This window comes from Protomyctophum parallelum (genome assembly GCF_964188405.1).
Source record: "Protomyctophum parallelum genome assembly, chromosome: 23".
NCBI classification, from domain to species: Eukaryota; Metazoa; Chordata; class Actinopteri; order Myctophiformes; family Myctophidae; genus Protomyctophum; species Protomyctophum parallelum.
Genome location: NC_139715.1, coordinates 9545543 through 9564543, shown reverse-complemented (window position 1 = coordinate 9564543; position 19001 = coordinate 9545543). Strand labels below are relative to the sequence as shown.

Sequence of the window (19001 nt, the reverse complement as noted above, 5' to 3'; positions counted from 1 at the left end):
GCATAACATGATGCTGACACCAAAATGGGTGCCCGGTCAGAATGGGTTAACCCATTTAGACAGTAGGACGATTCTACAAATGCCTTCTAAATCCTGACGGTTTTCTGAAAAACCTATGTTTCTATGTCAGTGGTTCTCAAACTATTTCATGTCAAGGACCCCTAGAATTATATGTAATTAACTGCCGACCCCCATCTGAAAATATGTAGTTCCAGGGACCCCCCAGAAGCAAAGATTTGAGTTAAAAATGTTCGCTCTGAACTACATTTTCATGATTTTCCAAAAATAGCAGACCTACAAGCTCATAGTGCGGCACTCGGTGCTGCACTATGAGCTTGTAGATCTGCTATTTTAATATGCTTGAAACACCAACAGGGGTTCCCGCCCAAAATGGGTTAACGTAAGTCAAGTCTCTTGAATAGTTTTCATTTAGTTTTAGTCACATTTTAGTCACCTGGAATTCTTTTGTTTTAGTCTAGTTTTAGTCGACTAAATCCACAGTTGATTTGGTCGACTTAAATGTATTTATCATCATTTTTCGACCGCGGTCGAGATCATGGATTTCACAATGCCACGCCAGACTTCCCGGTCCTTCATTGCCATCCCCAGTTCCTGCTTACTGATACATGTGTCCCTAGTGATGACATCAGGGAACGACAGTTTAAAATGTATTTTGGCGGGCCTTGATGCTGGTAATGACTGATTTTACGATGAAAATAGCCGATCTACAAGCTTGTAGATTGGCTATTTTCAGAATGAAAACCAAGTGTAAAATGACTCATACTGGATCTCTTGTCCACTAGTCCCTTCCTAACATTTTAGTGTAGTTTTTATTTGTTGACAAATATATTTAGTCTTAGTTTTAGTCATCATAGCTTAGACATTTAGTTTCCATTTAGTTTTCGTCAGTGAAAAAAGGTAGTCGACGAACATTTTCTGTCATAGTAATCAACACTGTTCTAAATTCTAAAGGTGTATTCAGAGTCCCGTTTTCGCTGAAGAGGTGACCACCGAAAACTACATGACGTCACGCCGCGGTGGTCACCCCTCACACAAGTGACACAACACATCTCTCTGTTTTTACTAACCATCGTTTCGGTGGTCACCTCTTCACCGAAAACTGGACCATGAATAGGCCTTCACAATTTTCTGGAAAACGCATGTTTCTATATCAGTGGTTCTTAAAATCTTGTCATGTCAAAGACCCCCAAAATTTGGACCCCCGACTCAAAATATTGTTCCAGTGATCACTATTTTCAGTGTGACACGCTTCCATAGGAGATATGCCGACTTCTATGGAATCCAAATGACTTAAACCAAGAATATGCATGATTCAATACAATTCAAAACACTACTACTGTCATAGATACATACATCTGCCTGATTTAGTAGCATTGAAAATGCTATTATGCTACAAACAAATTTCATATTATATTAATGTTCAAAATAAATATTAAAATATTATTTTAATAGGCTACATTCAGATCATATACAGGGTACGAACTTTATCTCTTCAGGAAAGTGTGACTCTATTACAAATTCATTTCACATCTTTATTGTCTTGAAGTTTACAGTTTTACAGACCAGAACAGAGAGCATGCAGCTACCAAAGTGTAGTTGGAACAAACACACACAGATACACGCACATGCTCACACACCTGTATGTCCCTAAGCCATCCTTCTTGCCTTCTTTCCAGAAGCCTTGATAGTGATCATTCTTGTTCAGTGCCTTGTTGGGAGCGACGTACTCACCGAACCTGAACACACAAATAGAAACACATGCACTCAGGTGCAAATATATGACTAATACCAACAACATATATGACGAATGAATGCTTGTTATATTTAGTGAAAGAATACTAAATGTACATTAGTAGATTGTGTTATCATCTATAATGCCTTATTTTTTTTCATTTTTTTTAATACATTTTTATCCCACAAATTTTGCAACCCATTTTTCACCCCTGTGTCAATTATCTAATGTGATCCTGGGCTCTACACACCCTCTGCCAACCTGGTCCTACAGTAGTCCCTATATATGGGGGACAAGGGGAGAGCAACGGACTTGAACTCATGCTTCCTTCATGCCTGAGTGTCCAAGTTGCTCCTTTACACCTGACAGGGGGGAGTTTCCCTGGTTGGACGTAGCGCGTGGAAGGAACACGTTATTCCAACCAGTTCCTTTCCCCTCCATCAGGCGCCCCGGCTGGCCAGGGGGAAGCAGTTTAGAGACCAGGGTTACTGCATGTTTTTTGTGAGGATACCTACCCTAGGGGACACGGGGAGAACATGCAAACTCCACACAGAAAGGCCCTTTCGCCAACCGTACCTCGGGTATGGGCACTGATGACGTGGAGGAGGAAACACGCCGCCAGCACCCACAGCGCTCCGACCGGGAATCGAACTATAATGCCTTCTAATGTTTACTTCATGGTACCAATGTAGACTGGTGCTGTTGCTATAATAATGTATGTCAGTGACCAGGACAATTGGCCATACAGTATGTCTTTCTTTTTTTTTTTCTTTTTTTTTTTAAGATATTTTTTGCGGCTTACGCCTTTTATTGATTTTTGAAGGGACAGACAGTAGGCTGACAGGAAACGGGAGAGAGATGGGGGGATGACATGCAGTAAAGGCCGTGTCGGGTCCGGGAGTCGAACCCGCGGCACACTGCGACTGGATTACCAGTCCGGTGCCCAGACCGTTACGCTACGGCCTGGGCCTACAGTATGTCTTTCAACTGGGAGTAAAGTAGGTTGAGTCAGTGATTCTCACAGTCAGGGTTCCTTGAGAAGTCCATTTGGTACCATTTGCAGACTCTTGCAGAGTTAGGGTTTTATAATGTAGAATATTGTAGTCTTGTAGGCCCCAGAGATGTCAAGATACTGTACAACAAATGGGGGTCCTTGGCCTAATACATGAAACTGGGGGTCCTGAGAGTTACCGGGTTAAGTTATGTAGCAGTTCCATTACTCACCCATCCTCCAGTCCGTTCTTGAAGGTCCCCGTGTAGACTCTCCCATCAGGCCATTTCAACAATCCCCTGACAAGACACACGACAGAACACAACAAGGATGGTGCTTAAAGGCTGCAACCCAGAACTTGTTGAGTCAAGACAAATGTTCTATTTTGATGGTAGAATATGTTTATACCATAAAACCTTTTGTTTTGTTTTTATTTATGGCAATTATTAGATTAGTTTTTTTTTCTATTTATTGATGAAGTTGATTGTTTAAGCTTCTTTTTAATGTAGGAAACCGTGTCAAATGTGGGACACCGTGCCAATAAAGGGTTTATATCCTGATCTCCCCCATTGCGTGAGAGACCCACCTGCCGTTGGGCTTGCCGGCCAGCCAGCGTCCTTCGTAGACGGCCTCTTTGAGCCGACTGTCCTTGTAGAAGGTGTAGGAGGCGGTCCTCGACATGGGAGGCTCCGCCTTTGTCCCCGCCCCCGAGGCGGGCTCCTGGCCCGCCCCGCTCAGCGCCTGCTCCACCGCCTGGTTGATGGAGCGAAGCCACTTGGCCTGAAGAGTGAAGACGGACGTGATGAGCACACACACATGGGTTATAAAGGACGGGAACCCCTTTTGGTGTTTTACCCCTTCAGGACGACGAACCCCTTTTGGTGTTTTACCCCTTCAATACGACAAACCCCTTTTGGGGTTCTTGACTTCTTGTTGCCATATACAGTGAATTAGCAGCATAGCATTTTTGTTCAGATTTGAAACATTTCTGAAAAGTTAGTTCAGTATTTGTTTTTCGGCCTCAGTCCTAAATGGGTTAAAGCAAACATAAAACCTCACGACTGAAAATGTTTGCATGACCAAGTCCTTTTTTTTTGTTCCTGCATGCTGTTCTACACACTGTACTGCCTACATACTGTACTGCCAACCAGGTGAAGAAATCACAGATTGAGGCTTTAATCTTAACTTTTATGTGAAATATGCGAGACCATTAATATAAGGTTTTATGGAAGATGCTTCTGAACATAAAATGTTCAGAAGCACCTTCTATAAAACCTTAGTTGTTTTTTTTGCTAATGTAGTTTGACCACTTCTTAACCCATTCTGACCGGGCACCCATTTTGGTGTTGGCATCATGTTATGCTTTAGCTATTGAAAAATAGCAGATCTACAAGCTCATATCGCGCCACCGAGTGGCGCGATACGAGCTTGTAGGTCTGCTATTTTTGAAAAATCGAAGACACTTTTAGAATCTGATCTCAGGTCAGAATGGGTTAATAATGAAACTGTCAGGATGTAATAGACATTTTTAGAATCTGATCTCAGGTCAGAATGGGTTAAAAAAAAATATATATATATATTCTCGTAGTAATTATTGCTATAGATTGTTTATTCAGTAACAAGGGTAACCCCCCCACCCCCCCCCCCCCTTCTCTCGGATTACTATCAGATTACACATTCGCTACGCTTATTTTAACAAACACAAACACATCGCTGAAACAAATCCGCTGACAGCCAGACTAGGCTCATACAGTACCTTCTCCATGGGTGAGCATGCCAGCAGAGTGAAGGTCTCTTCTGGGGAGATGACCTTTAAGCCGTACCTGGACAAGGCAAAAACACCAACAGCACAACTCTGCATCAGTGTTGTTTTTGGCAGCAAATTTCGATTTCAGTCTTATGAATAGTTTTCATTTTGTTTTTAGTCACATTTTAGTCACTTGGAATGTTTTTGTGTTGGTCTAGTTTTAGTCGACTAAATCCACAGGTAAATGTATGCCGTCGTAATGGCTGATTTTACACTTGCTGAAAATAGCCGATCTACGCGCAGCGTGACGCGTTGTGCACTTGTGGATGTGCTATTTTCCACATGCAGCCAAGTGTAAAATGACTTTTACTGGATCTCTTGTCCACTAGTCCCTTCCTAACATTTTAGTCTAGTTTTTATTTGTTGACAAAATTGTCAGTATATTTAGTCTTAGTTTTAGTCAGCATAGCTTAGTTTTCATTTAGTTTCAATTTAGTTGTCCTCAGTGAAAAAAGGTAGTCGACGGACATTTTTCGTCTTAAGCCCATCGCACACCGGCGGCGTCCGACACGCGCTGACACCTCGCCTGACGCGCCGATAGAACCAGTTCTATTTTCCAGGCGGCGCCGCGCAGCAACGCGCCGCGCCGCGTCGGACGGAGCCGGTGTGTGTTGGGCTTGAGTCGACGAAATCAACACTGCACAGGTACATGGTTCCTACTCTAGCTACAGTCATGTCACTCTTCTCGTTTGTTCCCAACGATGCTAAAATTGTACACACTGGAGACGCCACACGTTTCAAAAGTCCACCCTTTGATCCTACACCATGGGTCTTCAACAGGTGGTCCGGGGTACGGGCTGCCAAATCCTTGTGGAACTTTTGGTGAAAATAGCAGATCTACAAGCCCACAGCGTATCACACTACTACGTGTTCTGGGCTTGTAGATCTGCCATTTTCGGCAAAGAGGTTCGGTGAGTTAAAAAGAGAGCAGGCCAAGTACAGAGCCATGTTTACTAAGTATTGAGAGTTTAAAGTGGTTAAATGTCCCCCATCTACACAGTATTGACTGGATATAAAGCCTCGTTGTTCAAAGCCGATAGTGTCTGTAGATGACAAGGCCTTAGTGATCCACAGCTGACCATTAGTTATTCGCAATTATTATAATATAATCATAATACGAATTGGAGGAGGAACCGCTTAATTCGCCCCGACCTGCCAGTAACAGGTGACTGGGCGTGATTGGGCAGATCTGGGGTGATTGACAGACAGACTCACAGGCCAGTGGCAGTGTTCTCCTCTGGAATGGGTTCCACCCACAGCGTGGCCAGCGGGAAGATGTGATGGGTAGAGAACTAGAGGAGGGAGGAAAGGAGAGGAAAGGAGGCAGGGAGCGAGAGGGAAAAGGATGGAGGTGAGTTAGGCATTCTTTCAATTACATTTTATTTTAATTAAGCTTGGGCAGCTTTATGAATGTTACTGTATAGGCTCGATGCACATTTTGGAAATAACTCATTCTACTTTCGGCCTCCGGGCCTCTTCCGACTTCCTTCACAGGTGTTTCCGATGATACTAATTAACACAATCTGCCCCACCTGTTAAACAGAAACGCAGTGCAGTTGCCAGAGATATGGGACAATTGAAAGAATAAATAACCGTGGGCGCATCCATGTGCACATCGCGTGCACGTCAGAAAACCCCCTTTTTTTTATCTGAAAAATTAAGGCTCTGTTCCATTTAGTGTACAGTGTGGTTATCAAACCTTTTACCCTTTATGGGTCCAGTGGCCGAGATTAGGGGTATTGGAATTTGGCCATAGTTAGTATCATCGGTAACACCTATTCAGCGAGCTACGAAGTCAGGAGTATACATACTGTAATTATATAAACTGAATGTTGGATGATTAAATGTGCTCGAGCTTAATGGGATTACAGTCACATGCTGCATGTGCATGAGGAGGTGTTTGTAAGGCATGAACGCTACTTCAAGGATGTCAGACTAATGAGGAAAGACAACTCTAAAGACATACAACTACATGGCTACAGTATTCTCCCAAAAGAAGTCATATCTTTTTTTTTGGTTTAGGCAGGTTAATAATAGAACAAAATAGCGTAAATGTGGCGCAAACGTAGTTTCTTTCGGCACCTCCAAGATATTCTAACTAGCCGAATATCGCCATAATGCAAACTTGTGTGTGATTGGTCAGAAACTCAATGCACTTTGACGTTATCCGCCGGCAATGTACCATGGACAGTTTTGAAGACAGCTTGTATGATAGTTAGGAGGGAAAAAAAGAGAAATCGAGACAAAATGAATGATGCCACGTCATTGATGTGTACAGTATGTAAACAAACAGCTGGGAACTGTGGTAAAATCACTGTTCCAGTGCAGCATATACAGTGGGAGGAAAGTCTAATGTTCAGAACTCAGAGCCGAGCAGCAGCACTACAGATCGACAAGACCTGCCGAAGTCGAAAAACATTTGACTTTGTTTGGGAGTATGCTGCAGCAGGATGAATTAAGGTGTGCTTCACAACAGGACCTGAAATACAAGCAAATACTAGTCATGTCATATCCAGGGGTTGCTGAATACACTAGCATTCTATGGCAATGGTTCTCAAGTGGATTCTAAATGGACCCTAACAAGTCTGTGACTCTGACAGTATACAAATGGAACCAAATGGACCTGTCAGGGTCCATTTGCGAGTGTTACAGTATATTAACGTAGGAGGGCAGGGTAGACATAGGATAGACAAGAGGGTTCTCATGGGATTTGGGCTGCAATGGTCTCAAACACTACACATTAGTGATGGGCAGGAGTTACATAATTACAGCACCCATTTGTAAAAGACACATGTCCTCTATCAATGCCAATGTCAATTAAAAACACAAGCCTATTAATAGGTAAGGGAGACTGCAAAAGCCTTAGGTTCAATCCCCGGCTTCAATGACCAATGTTCCTTTGTTAGCCATTTGAGTGTGTCACTGCACACAGCTCCCAAGTGGCCAAGCATGCACGTAACAAATATGAGGTAATATTCCTTTATATTTTTAGAGCTCTGCATTTTCCAAAAGAGGATATTGGATTCTATTTTCGTTCCGTGGTCGTAAGGAGATACGCGTGCAATGCCTGGGAGCTGTGCATGCTGCCTGCACAGCTTAAACGGAACAGACGGAACAAAAGGAGACATTTCAACAAGAGAACACTGTTTAGTCAGATCATGAAACAAAAAGAGTGCTAGTCAAACAAAAACGGGCGTCATCACACGGGAAGTGGGACCAAAATGCTCAAGAGGGGAGAGAGGGACCCCCCCCCCCCCCCCCCAAGGACTGGTGCATAACTAGACAGGGAGGGGAAGTGAAGGCAGACAGAGAAAGAAAGAGGAAGATGAAGTCATTTGTAGGAAAAAAAGAGAATGAGACGGAAAAGAGAGAGAGAGAGAGAGAGAGAGAGAGAGAGAGAGAGAGAGAGAGAGAGAGAGAGAGAGAAACAAATGAGACAGACAATAAGAGGAGGGAGAGATGGAGGGAAACTTTCTTTAGAGAAGTGAATGAGAGAATGCTGGTCCCACAAATATACAGAGAGTAGGCAATCTATCGAGGCCTATACAGTAAATGTCTAATAGTTCCCGTAGGATCATCCATCGCATCGCCATGGGAATTTAATTTATCCAATGGCAAGCGTGTGTATGAGACTCAGGAGGGATTGGCACGCTGAGCATGCTTTAACATGGTCGCGGCACGACGTGTTGTGAGCTTGTGGAGCAGCTATTTTTGAAAAGGCTTGTGTGGTTAAAGGTAGTGTAAGTGATATTTTTAGGTTAAAACAAAAAGTTTGTTGTAAAAAAGGTTAAATCACCATATTCTGATAGTAACCAGGGGGTCTCCCTGTCTCTTAAAGGGATAGTTCAGATTTTTTAAACTTAAGCTGTATGAAATAGTTGCCATTAATATAAACTGTATTCATTGATTGACCGAGTCCCGTGGTGGGAGTTCTGCTCTGGTTTTGGTGAAATATGAAGTAGTTCCGGTCATTTTGTGGGGTGCACAGGGGGCCACACAGTAAAAGTAAATTAATCCACAAAACTAACTAATCATTTATATTGTTGACCTATTTCTAAAATATTAGTGCAACTTTCGTTCATTTTTTACCCCTCCATCACACGGAACTATGTTTTTTGTGTCCATATCACTACGCCCCAAAAGTATTTCCATGTGATAGAGGGGTCAAAGTTGAACGAAAGTTGCGCTAATATTTTAGAAATAGGTCAACAATACAAATTACGTTAGTTTTGTATTTTACTGCGTGGCCCCAGTGCCCCCCACAAAATGACCGGAACTACTTAATATTGACCAAAACCAGAGCAGAACTCCCACCACAGGACTCGGGCAATCAATGAATACAGTTGCAACCACTATATTAATGGCAAGTATTTCATACAACTTAAGTTAAAAAAAATCTGAACTATCCCTTTAAACTCTTTAATAAACAGAAAATACATTTTCAGGTAGAGGACAAAATTTCAGCCAGTCAGGAGAGAATAGTATTAGCCGAGCTTAATTTTTATAGTGTTCCAGTTCCAATTGTGTCATTTATTTGTGTCATCACTTACAATTCCACTTGTTTAATCTGTATCCTGACTGCGTTCTCCATCCTGATTGGATACAATTGGTATCCCAGTTTTTCAGTTTAAGAAAATGCATTTTCTGTTTAATAAAAAGCTGGAGACATGGAGACTCCTGTTACTGAAACACTAGCAATGAGTACTATCACAATAGAGATTTTTAACACTTGTTTTAACCAAAGAAAATCACTTACACTACCTTTAAAGTGGTCAAATTAAATACATTTAGGTCTGTGTGTTCATTTCACAATCAAAAAGGTTATTTGGGCTGTGTTTATAATTCAAACTGTAGTATTTCAAACTGTTGACATTCAAAACATCGGTGGTCTAGGTCGATATCTGCCCCAAAAATGTGCCATTGGTCGGGCTTTAAAAACCTTTTGGACGGCAAAATTGACTAGTTGCCAATGCCAACATGGCCAGTCAGTCAAAGTGGCTATTGAATTTCCAACACTGTTAGTTTTACATTGCGATATGAATGCATTGTAGTATATTACATTCTAGTCCATATATGCTGCGGGACGTTGATTCTCGTGCGTTCAGTTTTGTCCATTCACTTCCCAACAGGCAGTAGAGGAGAGCAGGGATAGAGGCCAGGGCTTGGCTTGTAAGGCAGGATGTGTGTGTGTGTGTGTGTGTGTGTGTGTGCGCGCATCAAGATGATGATAATCAGTGTTGAATGTGATGTATACACACGCTGATAGCATGCAGCGTGGGCAACGTGGCTGTTATCTTGTGACCCTGTGGCTGAAGAGCTTTCTCCAGCCTCTCCACACACACTGTAGTTAGCATTTCACTCGATTTGTACAAAGAAAAAGGCTGGGGGTGCTTTTCTTGTACTTCATAATAACAAATCAAAGCTCAAAATGTTGACGCTAAATATGAGTGAATCATAGCAAATCTATCAGACTGTCTGTACAGTCTCAATTTAATTTCATTCAGTATGACCAGAAGCAGGGATAAAACAAATCCCCGGTGCCGGTGATAAAAAGTAATGGTGTTATATATTAAAAGGCATGGATCCCCCCCCCCCCCCTAACAAATCCAACCCTGCTTTACAGTACTGTTGTGTTACAATGTTCAGATTCGAGGTTCAGCCCCAAGCCAAGCCCATGAACACACGCAGAGAGAGAGAGAGAGAGAGAGACAGAGTGAGACGACTAGATTGGGGGGTATCGCTACCAGTGGTTTATCTGACTCCTTGTACTTACGAGACTTTTATAAGGCGCCACGCCCTGACAGCACGGAGACAAACACACACACGCACACGCACACGCACACACACACACACACACACACACACACACACACACACACACACACACACACACCAGGAACAGTGTTTGAAAGTCAGTCGGCGTTTCAGAAAGGGATTTGACACATCCCAGGAACAGGAGCTGCTGTGTGTGTGTGCGTGCGTAGCTGACTTTTGTATGTGCTGTGGTATGTGCATAATTATGCATATGGAAATGTCTGTTTTGTCTGTCTAACTGCATTGCCTATATGGAAATGTCTGTTTTGTCTGTCTATCTGCATTGCCTATATGGAAATGTCTGTTTTGTCTGTCTATCTGCGTTGCCTATCTTACTGTGTTGCTGACCTGTGTGTGCGCGCTAGTGTTGCGCGGGTCAGGGTTTCTTATGCATTCATTTGTCGCACGCGTGCGACGTGGCAGAGATTGAGAGAAGACGTTAGGGGTTGCCTTTTAGTAAGGCCGACCGGGGAAGTGTTCACAGTCACACTGTTTCTGGATGTATTGGTGAAATACATGCTCAATACTTAGCCATGGTACTAGTGCGCGCACGTGCGTGTACGACATCTCCATGCGTGTGCGTGTTGCTGACCTGTGCGTGCACCAAGGCGTCGTTGAAGAGAATGAACCAGTTGACAGAGAAGCGGCCGGCGTTCTGCAGGGTCAGCGCCTTGTTGCTGCTCTCACAGATCAGACGGCGGTGGGGCTTACGCAGCGAGTCCTGCATGAGGGGAGAGGCCAGGCACATGCATACCGTCGTATATGAACGGCTTATGTCATCTAGGAATTTTACCCCATTTAGGCATTTAAAATAATTCTAAAAAATCCTGACAGTTTTCTGAAAAACCTTATGTTTCTGTATCAGTGGTGCTCAATATTTCATGTCAAGGACCCCAAAAATGTAATATGTAATATGCCTCCGCCCCCCCATCTGAAAATATGTTGTTCCAGGGACCTCCCCAGAAGCAAAGATTAGAGTTAAAAATGTTCACTCTGTAATAATATATATACAAAGATTTGAGGCACATTTTCACGAGTTTTCTAAAAGAGCAGAACTACAAGTTCATAGCTAAAGTATAACACAATGCTTTAAAACACCAAAAGGGGTTCCAGCCCAGAATAGGCTAATGCCCAGGGAATGGAATGGCTTGAGACAAGCAGGTCTCATCTTTCACCACGTGCACGCACATCGTACCGTCATCTTGCCAGGGAAGCTCTTCCAGAAGTGGTAGGTGTAGTCTGCCTCCTTCCTCTTCCTCTTCAGGTGCAGGTCCAGCGCCTCAAACTTAGAGCAGCCGTCCTGCAGCCTCTGGTAGTCACTGGAGCTCTGCACACGCACAGACACACGCACGCACGCACGCAGTGCACGCACACACATTATTATGTTTTTCAAATTCAAGTGGGACATTTAGCTCAACGCCTGAGCATATCTAGTTCAACAATATATAAGCATCCCACAGTTAACCACTTAAATCTTAACATTTGTTTGCTGAGAATAACCGCTCAACAAGCTCACAGCGCGTCTCGTTACGACATGCTGTGAGCTTGTAGATCTAGTTTCTACAGTAGACATTTTGCCGAATGTGCCGAGATTCTACAGGTCATGAGGTCAGCTCTATGTAAGCAGGGCTTGGTGACGCAAGCGGGCAATAAGCGTCCTATAATGAGGAACATACCTGTACTTCTGCCTGTTTGTATTGGAGGGATAAAAAAAAAAGAAGTGTTTTGTGATTCATAACCAGCCACCTTGAAAAGTAAGTATACGTTTTAATTTAAATGTACTTCCCACGATGCATTGTTCTGCACCTGACTTCATTTTTACATTCACCTACATTTTCAAGCATAGCTTTTGATGTCTTGACATGGAACAAAGACAAGCATTATATTCAAGCAGGTGAATATAATCAAACATAATCAACGTGACGTACCACCTCGAAGCAGGTGGCCAGCTTGAGCAGCAGGCGTCCGTACTCGTGGAGGTGTCGCACCGGGAGGTGGAAGAGCGCCGCCAGCAGGTCGGCGATGGGCGCGCACTCCTCGCTGCTTTCCGCCAACTTCAGGAGCAGCTCAGGACTCTTCCCGAAGAAATCTCTGTATGCCAATGGGGGAGGGAGAGGGAGAGGGAGAGAGAGAGAGAGAGAGGGGGGGAGGTGTACCAATTTGAAACCCCACCCTGACAAACACTTGGAATCGTAGGCATTACTTTTAGTTTGTTTAGGCGTCGAGAACTTTTAAGCCATTAGGCCCATAGGAGCCCATCTCCTGTTTCTGTAGCGTGAGGCAGCTTGATGTACAAGTACACCCCCTGGACATGATGTACAAGTACACTCTCTGGACATGACGTTAGTATGTCGCAGGGGCTTACCCCCAATCCAACCCTTGATGCTGAGTGCCAAGCAGGGAGGCACTGGGTCCCATTTTTGGGTGTCTTTGGTATGACGCGGCCAGGAATCGAACCCCCGATCTCCCAGTCCCAAGGCGGACACTCTAACCACAAGGCCACTGCTTGTAGATCAGCTATTATCACATTGTTTGCCTCTTTCTTAGGAAATATTTGACAATTTGGTAGAAAAGAAAAAGGTCTTACAAATGTGCATATACCCTGTTTATATTAATATGTTGGTTTGTTTACTGTTGAGTAAGAAAACAACGTTGCACATTATGGGAGGGAACCCCTTTTTCTAACCATACCTTTCAAGACCCATTTTGGTACAATAAAGTATATAGCAACGTAAATGTTTTGTAATTTTTTTCAGAAATAAACTGTGTGTGTGTGTGTGTGCGCACGTGCGTGTGTGTACACTCACAGTGAAGGCTTGGTTAGCGTGTGAAACCCTCCCATCACCTGGAAGTTGCCCACTGCGTTGCAATACCTTGGAAAGAGAGATGGAAGAATTCTGATGATAGATCAAAAACATTGAGTAAATTTGAGTAACATCATTGTGTATTCTACATGACGTCATGATGAATGACAGTATGACACAATCACAAACGTGTCCGTTGAGTTGTCAAATAAAACTAAATTGTTTTAATAAAGGTGCTTCTAGGATCAGTTCGGGGGTTGATTTTGACAGCATTTTTTTCGTAGCGCAACACCCGAGCGCAACCAAACATATAATTACTTAGTTCTACTGGATCTCTCCTCCACTAGTCACTCCCTAACATTTTAGCCTAGTTGCCAATATATTTAGTTTTAGTCATCATCAGTCATCAGTTTGTATTCATTTTTTTCATCCGTGAAAAGAAGGTGCACGTGATCATTTCCCATCCTCTCTGCAACACCTACTCGTGGTAGGCATCCATGAAGATGGAGGCGTGGTCCAACATGAGCAGGCCCTTGACGTCGCGGCCGCGCCGGAGGTTGGCGGTGAGGCTGGCAGAGTGCTGGCCCGTCAGGTGGCACAGGAGGCCCAGTCTGGACGCCAGGGTCTGGAGGAGGCCGAGCAGCGTGGGACCCAGGGCCGTGCTCAGGTTCTCTGCAGAGAAAACGCCTAAGGACACTCAAAACACTGCTTTAACCCATTCTGACCTGAGATCAGATTCATACGAGGTTTCCGCCGGACACACACTGGTCTGATGAACCCATTCTGACCTGAGATCAGATTCTAAAAATGTCAGTCGCTCTTCGATTTTTCAAAAATAGCAGACCTACAAGCTCGTATCGCGCCACTCGGTGGCGCGATATGAGCTTGTAGATCTGCTATTTTTAAATAGCTAAAGCATAACATGATGCCGACACCAACATGGGTGCCCGGTCAGAATGGGTTAGATTGGAGTCGTTCACCCAAAAGAGGACTCATTTATTTTCGACTACATCGATTACAGCTATTACCAAACCCATGAAGCATGGAATTCATGGAGATTAATTTTCTTCGTTTTTGTCACATTCCTAAGCCAATCATTTGATGGTAGAGTCGACTATTGACTGATGACCCGGTCACGAATTATAAATGGTATAGCGCCTTTCTCTCAAGCGCTTTAGATTACAATGTACTTCACATTCACACATTCATACACCAATGGCGGAGGAAACCATGCAAGGCACCAACCTGCGCATCGGCGCAGGTTGGTGCGAGCAATTAGAAAGCATAGGTGGACCCCAGGCTAGGCGTTCAGTGTCTTGCTCAAGGACACTGAATCGAACCCGGAACCTTCGATTTCAAGATGGCCACTCTACCTCCTGAGCCACTGCCGGCCCAATGTTTGGCTCAGGAATGCGACAAATCAAAAACTGGCCACATTCAGCACTCAAAAGTCTCTGCCTCCGTCACTGTGTGCCGCTCACCAAGGTCCAGCAGGGGGCGTAGTATGTGCATCTTGATGCTGCAGAGCTTGCAGTAGAACTTCCTCTCCGCCGAGGCCAGCTCGTGGAGGCTGGCGATGAAGCCCATGACGTTACGGTCCGACAGCACCAGGCACCGCTGCCCGCCTGCGAACACGCCACTTACATAGCCCAGCTGCGCACGCACACACGCACACATGCGCACACACACACACACACACACACACACACACACACACACACACACACACACACACACACACACACACACACACACACACACACCAATGAAAAAATTTACAGCATTAGAATTAATGTCTTAATACTCTCTCCTACACCATCTCCCTCTCTATAGTCCTGTCCCTCCTTCACGTTTCCATCTCAACTTCCTTCTGTCCGTCTCTGCTACACCTTCTCCCTCTCAGCTTTCCTTTGATTGATTGATTACTTTATTAACAGTTTGCATGGACAGGCACAGGGAAGTACAGTACAACACAAGGTCTGCTAAAAGGATGAAACCAGGCTTGTTTCCATTGGTGTCCACGTGTACTCAATTCATCGAAAACATTAAAGGTATATTCAGTGATTTCACTCAAAAAACCTTAGGTTTCGTTTTTGGCTGGGACCTAAGCCGTTCATCCAATCAGGATAGAGAGCCAAAAACGAAACCTAAGGTTTTCTGACCCCCAGGGGTTAACTGGGGACAGGGAGGAACTCCTTATATGGTCAGCACACTCTATAGTAGAGAGGATTATCACGACAAAACAAAAGAATAAGTGATATTTGAATTAAGTGAAATCACTGAATATACCTTTAACGATAGACACAAATATACAGCAATATGCAAAAACATCATATAAACGAGTAGGGAACAAAGGAAAAATAAATAAATATGTACAGTAACCAACTTGGGACAAACCAACGCCTACCGTCTGTCTTACAACTGTCTCCGCTAGACCTATCACTTTCCTACTGTCTTATAGCGATACTAGTTACCGATACTGATTCCGATAACTTGCAGCAACTCTGCTGTCTCTTCCTTACGTTCATACAGAAGGGCAGAAGGACTGGCTGCTGAGTGTAGCTTCCGGCCTGCTCCTCCTCCTCCTCCTCGTCTCTCTCCTGAGGGTCCGGGGGCTGCTCCCTGGCCTCGCCCTCCTTCACCTGCTGCCCACTGTAGTAGAGGATGGGTTGCATGCAGTCTCCGTCGGCCAGGAGCAGGGTGTGCTTGTCCCCTGCCGCGACGTCCCACACCCTGATACCTTCCGACAGCTGAGGATGGACGGAGAGCGGAAGCAGATCCAATTAGTGGACAGACAGAGAGAGTTATTGTGACTTTATTCACTTTGGGGGGCAGTGGGGGCCTGGTGGCCAGATTGATGACGGAGATAATTGTCTTTCCTAACAGAGAACAGCGGGTTGGAATAGAATAGAACTATCCAAAAATAAAATCCTATATAATATCACTGAACAGTATTCTGCCCTACAAAGCCAACGTGCAGCAACCACAGAGAAGATTTTACTGATTTGAAAGTATTTCATCTGGTCAGCAAAATGAGATACATGCAGTTAAAGTGATATTAAACTACCGTAGTTATATATCTGCTCTTGAGGTAATTGTTTATCCCCCAAAATCACAAAGGCTAATTTGGTAGTGCTGTCGCCTCACAGCTAGAAGGTCCAGGGTTCGATTCCCACTGGGGACGCTGTGGGCGCTGGGGGCATGTTCTCTCCTCCGCGTCATCAGTGCCCATACCCGAGGCGGGGTTGGCGAAAGGGCCCCTAGGGTAGGTACCCTCACAAAAAACATGCAGTAATCCTGGTCTCTAAACTACCTCTGGGGAGCCTGATGGAGGGGAAAGGAACTGGGTCGGAATAACGTGTTCCTTCCACGTGCTATGTCCGGCCAGGGAAACTCTCCCCTGTCAGGTGAAAAGAAGCAGCTTGGACTACTCATGCATAGAAGGAAGCATGAGGTCAGTCCGCTGCGGGTTGCAAAAATTATGGGATAAAAATGATAAAAAAAGATAATAATAATAATTTGACCTTTGGGATACACAAATGAGTTGTTGTGTCCAAAAACATAGTTACTGCACTTTGGCTCTCTATAGGGCAGTGTGGGTGGGAGAATTTTTTTCCCCCTTCGGTTGTTTTATTTTCAAGGACCCCCATAACTCTGAGAGTGCACAACCATTTGGTTTCATTTGTTACAAGGGAAGGAAGGAACCCCTACTTTGAGAACCACTGGACTTGTTTCCACACAACGGTGACGAATAATAACGTTAAAATGAGAAAGGGACATCGAGGTTTCTGACCTTAGCAAGGCGGGGAATGGTGCTGGGAGACTCCATGTGTCCCAGCTGTCCTGAGCTGTTACTGCCCCACGAGAACACCTGCAGGGCGCACACACACACACACAGAGCCCAAAAATCATCAGTTAGAATCCCTGTCACTGGAAGTTGCTCCAGATGAAGCCGCAAGCAAAACATTAACAAGAGTTAACTAAACTTGAGGGCTGTACGTGAGTTGAGGGCGAACTAACCTGAGACTGTGCAGTCAGAGCCAGGGAGTGGTGAGCCCCTGCAGACACACGCACCACCTCCTTGTTACCGAGACTCTTGATGCACAGCGGCTGGAGCCTAAAACACAGGACATACTAATGTCATTACTGATACACCTCTCTGTTGTTCAATGAACTACAATCAATCCTGATGCACCTCTGTTGTTGACGTACAGTATATGCAAAAGGACATAACTACTAGCGCAGTGGTTCTCAAACCTTTTCCCTGTTTGTGCCAGGGGCCGTGAATATTTTTCATGTAAATATTTTCAAAACGTGAAGTGACGCGCTGCATGGAAGTTTGTAGATGTGCTGTTTTTGAATCACCAACGTATAAAAGTCACACTAAGAAGAATGCTGTTTCCCTGAGAGTGTAAACATTTTTGTCTGTTTAGAGACTCTCAAGAGATGAACAGAGTAGAATAAATAACAGAGAGACACAACGCAGCTCAGGCGGTTTAGTTTAGATCGATTTAGTCCACTTTAGTCCAAAATTGAGTTGCATCTATAATTCAGTTTAGTTTGCCTTTAAAAAAGGAACACACGTCTCGGCTACAGCCCAAAAAACTGCCGCACAGAATCACAGGGCTTCTTCTCACTACAGACTACCATGATAATTATATGATATTAAACCAAAAGAACAGTTCCAGTCAAGCACTTTTTTGTGATTATCTACATTAGACGCACTGCTTTGAAGGAAACTTTCTACTTAGCGAAAGCTTGAAGCATGACATATCATGGCTACATCGCTGCTCTTTCAACAGAATATCAATGAAATTTCATTTTAATGCAACGTCAGCGTGCCTTCATCCCTCATTGCTCTCATTGGGTGACCTCAGAAAAGTTCACTGTTCAGTGACAACATCAAAAAGCAAAGTCAGAATCTTAAAGCCAATGCACAGAATAAGTTCCCAGTGTTGTTTTTTTGCGGGGCGCTAGGCCCTCCTATGCCTAGCTTTGTGTGTGTGTTTTTTTGTGGCTTTTTCTGCCTTTATTGATAGGTTGAAAGTAGTCTGACAGGAAATGGGGAGAGATATGGGGGGGAAGACACACGGCAAAGGCCGTCAGGTTCGGGAGTTGAACCCGCGGCACGCCGTCAGGCTGGCTCAGCAGCCCAGGTGGTTGAGCTAACCGTCTGGGCCTAGCTTTGTGTGTTTGTGTGTACCAAATTTGTGATGATTTAATGGCTGAGCATGATGATATAATGATGATACGAGCGCCCCTCACTTCACACAAGTGTGATTTCTTATTTCATTCATGCCCAATGATAAAGAGCAGAAAGGTGGGGGGGTACGATAAAAATCTGCTCTTATCATCATACATCATCATTGGCTGCCATTTCACGTTGGAGGGAAGATGCACGTGTGTGTGTGTGTGTGTGTGTGTGCGCGCGCACACACATGCCCTACCTGGGCAGGTTGTCTCCATGCCCCAGCTGGCCGTCCTCGCCCTGACCCCAGCTCCACACCTCGGTCTGCAGGGAGGGCAGCACCTCCTGCCCCTGGGGCAGCCCCTCCGCTGCCCCCAGTGGGGTGAGGGCCACTGCACGCAGCCTGGGACGGATGGCCTTCCGCAGGAGACGCGGTGACACTGTGGAGGGGGGAGAGCAGGCACGCTCAGAGAGGGGCTCGCTTGTTTAATACGGACACATTATTATTTTTTATTTATACATTTATTCAACAGGGACAATACAAAAAAATATCAACAATGTGTAAAGTTATAAAAATCACACCCGTGTGAAGTGAGGGGCACTCTTATCATCGTACATCATCATGTATCATCTCATACTGGCCA

At 44.5% G+C, this 19001-nt stretch overlaps 1 protein-coding gene across 4 annotated transcripts in view; it reads right to left on the bottom strand.

Moving 5' to 3' along the window:
• Positions 1-19001, bottom strand: part of als2b (alsin Rho guanine nucleotide exchange factor ALS2 b) — a 45974-nt gene that overhangs the window by 14962 nt on the left and 12011 nt on the right. For 3 of the 4 annotated variants that reach the window (XM_083758839.1, XM_083758838.1, XM_083758840.1), the window contains exons 7-21: positions 18617-18797; positions 17190-17286; positions 16963-17040; positions 15692-15919; positions 14651-14822; positions 13652-13841; positions 13173-13238; positions 12294-12456; positions 11561-11692; positions 10958-11086; positions 5767-5843; positions 4501-4567; positions 3331-3524; positions 2978-3043; positions 1659-1757 (exon numbers count right to left, since the gene is read on the bottom strand). In XM_083758839.1, the coding sequence (XP_083614965.1) occupies positions 1659-1757; positions 2978-3043; positions 3331-3524; positions 4501-4567; positions 5767-5843; positions 10958-11086; positions 11561-11692; positions 12294-12456; positions 13173-13238; positions 13652-13841; positions 14651-14822; positions 15692-15919; positions 16963-17040; positions 17190-17286; positions 18617-18797 (1939 nt within the window). Of the gene's footprint in view, positions 1-1658; positions 1758-2977; positions 3044-3330; positions 3525-4500; positions 4568-5766; positions 5844-10324; positions 10349-10957; positions 11087-11560; positions 11693-12293; positions 12457-13172; positions 13239-13651; positions 13842-14650; positions 14823-15691; positions 15920-16962; positions 17041-17189; positions 17287-18616; positions 18798-19001 lie in introns of all 4 variants that reach the window. The other variant, XM_083758837.1, reaches the window with a different exon arrangement.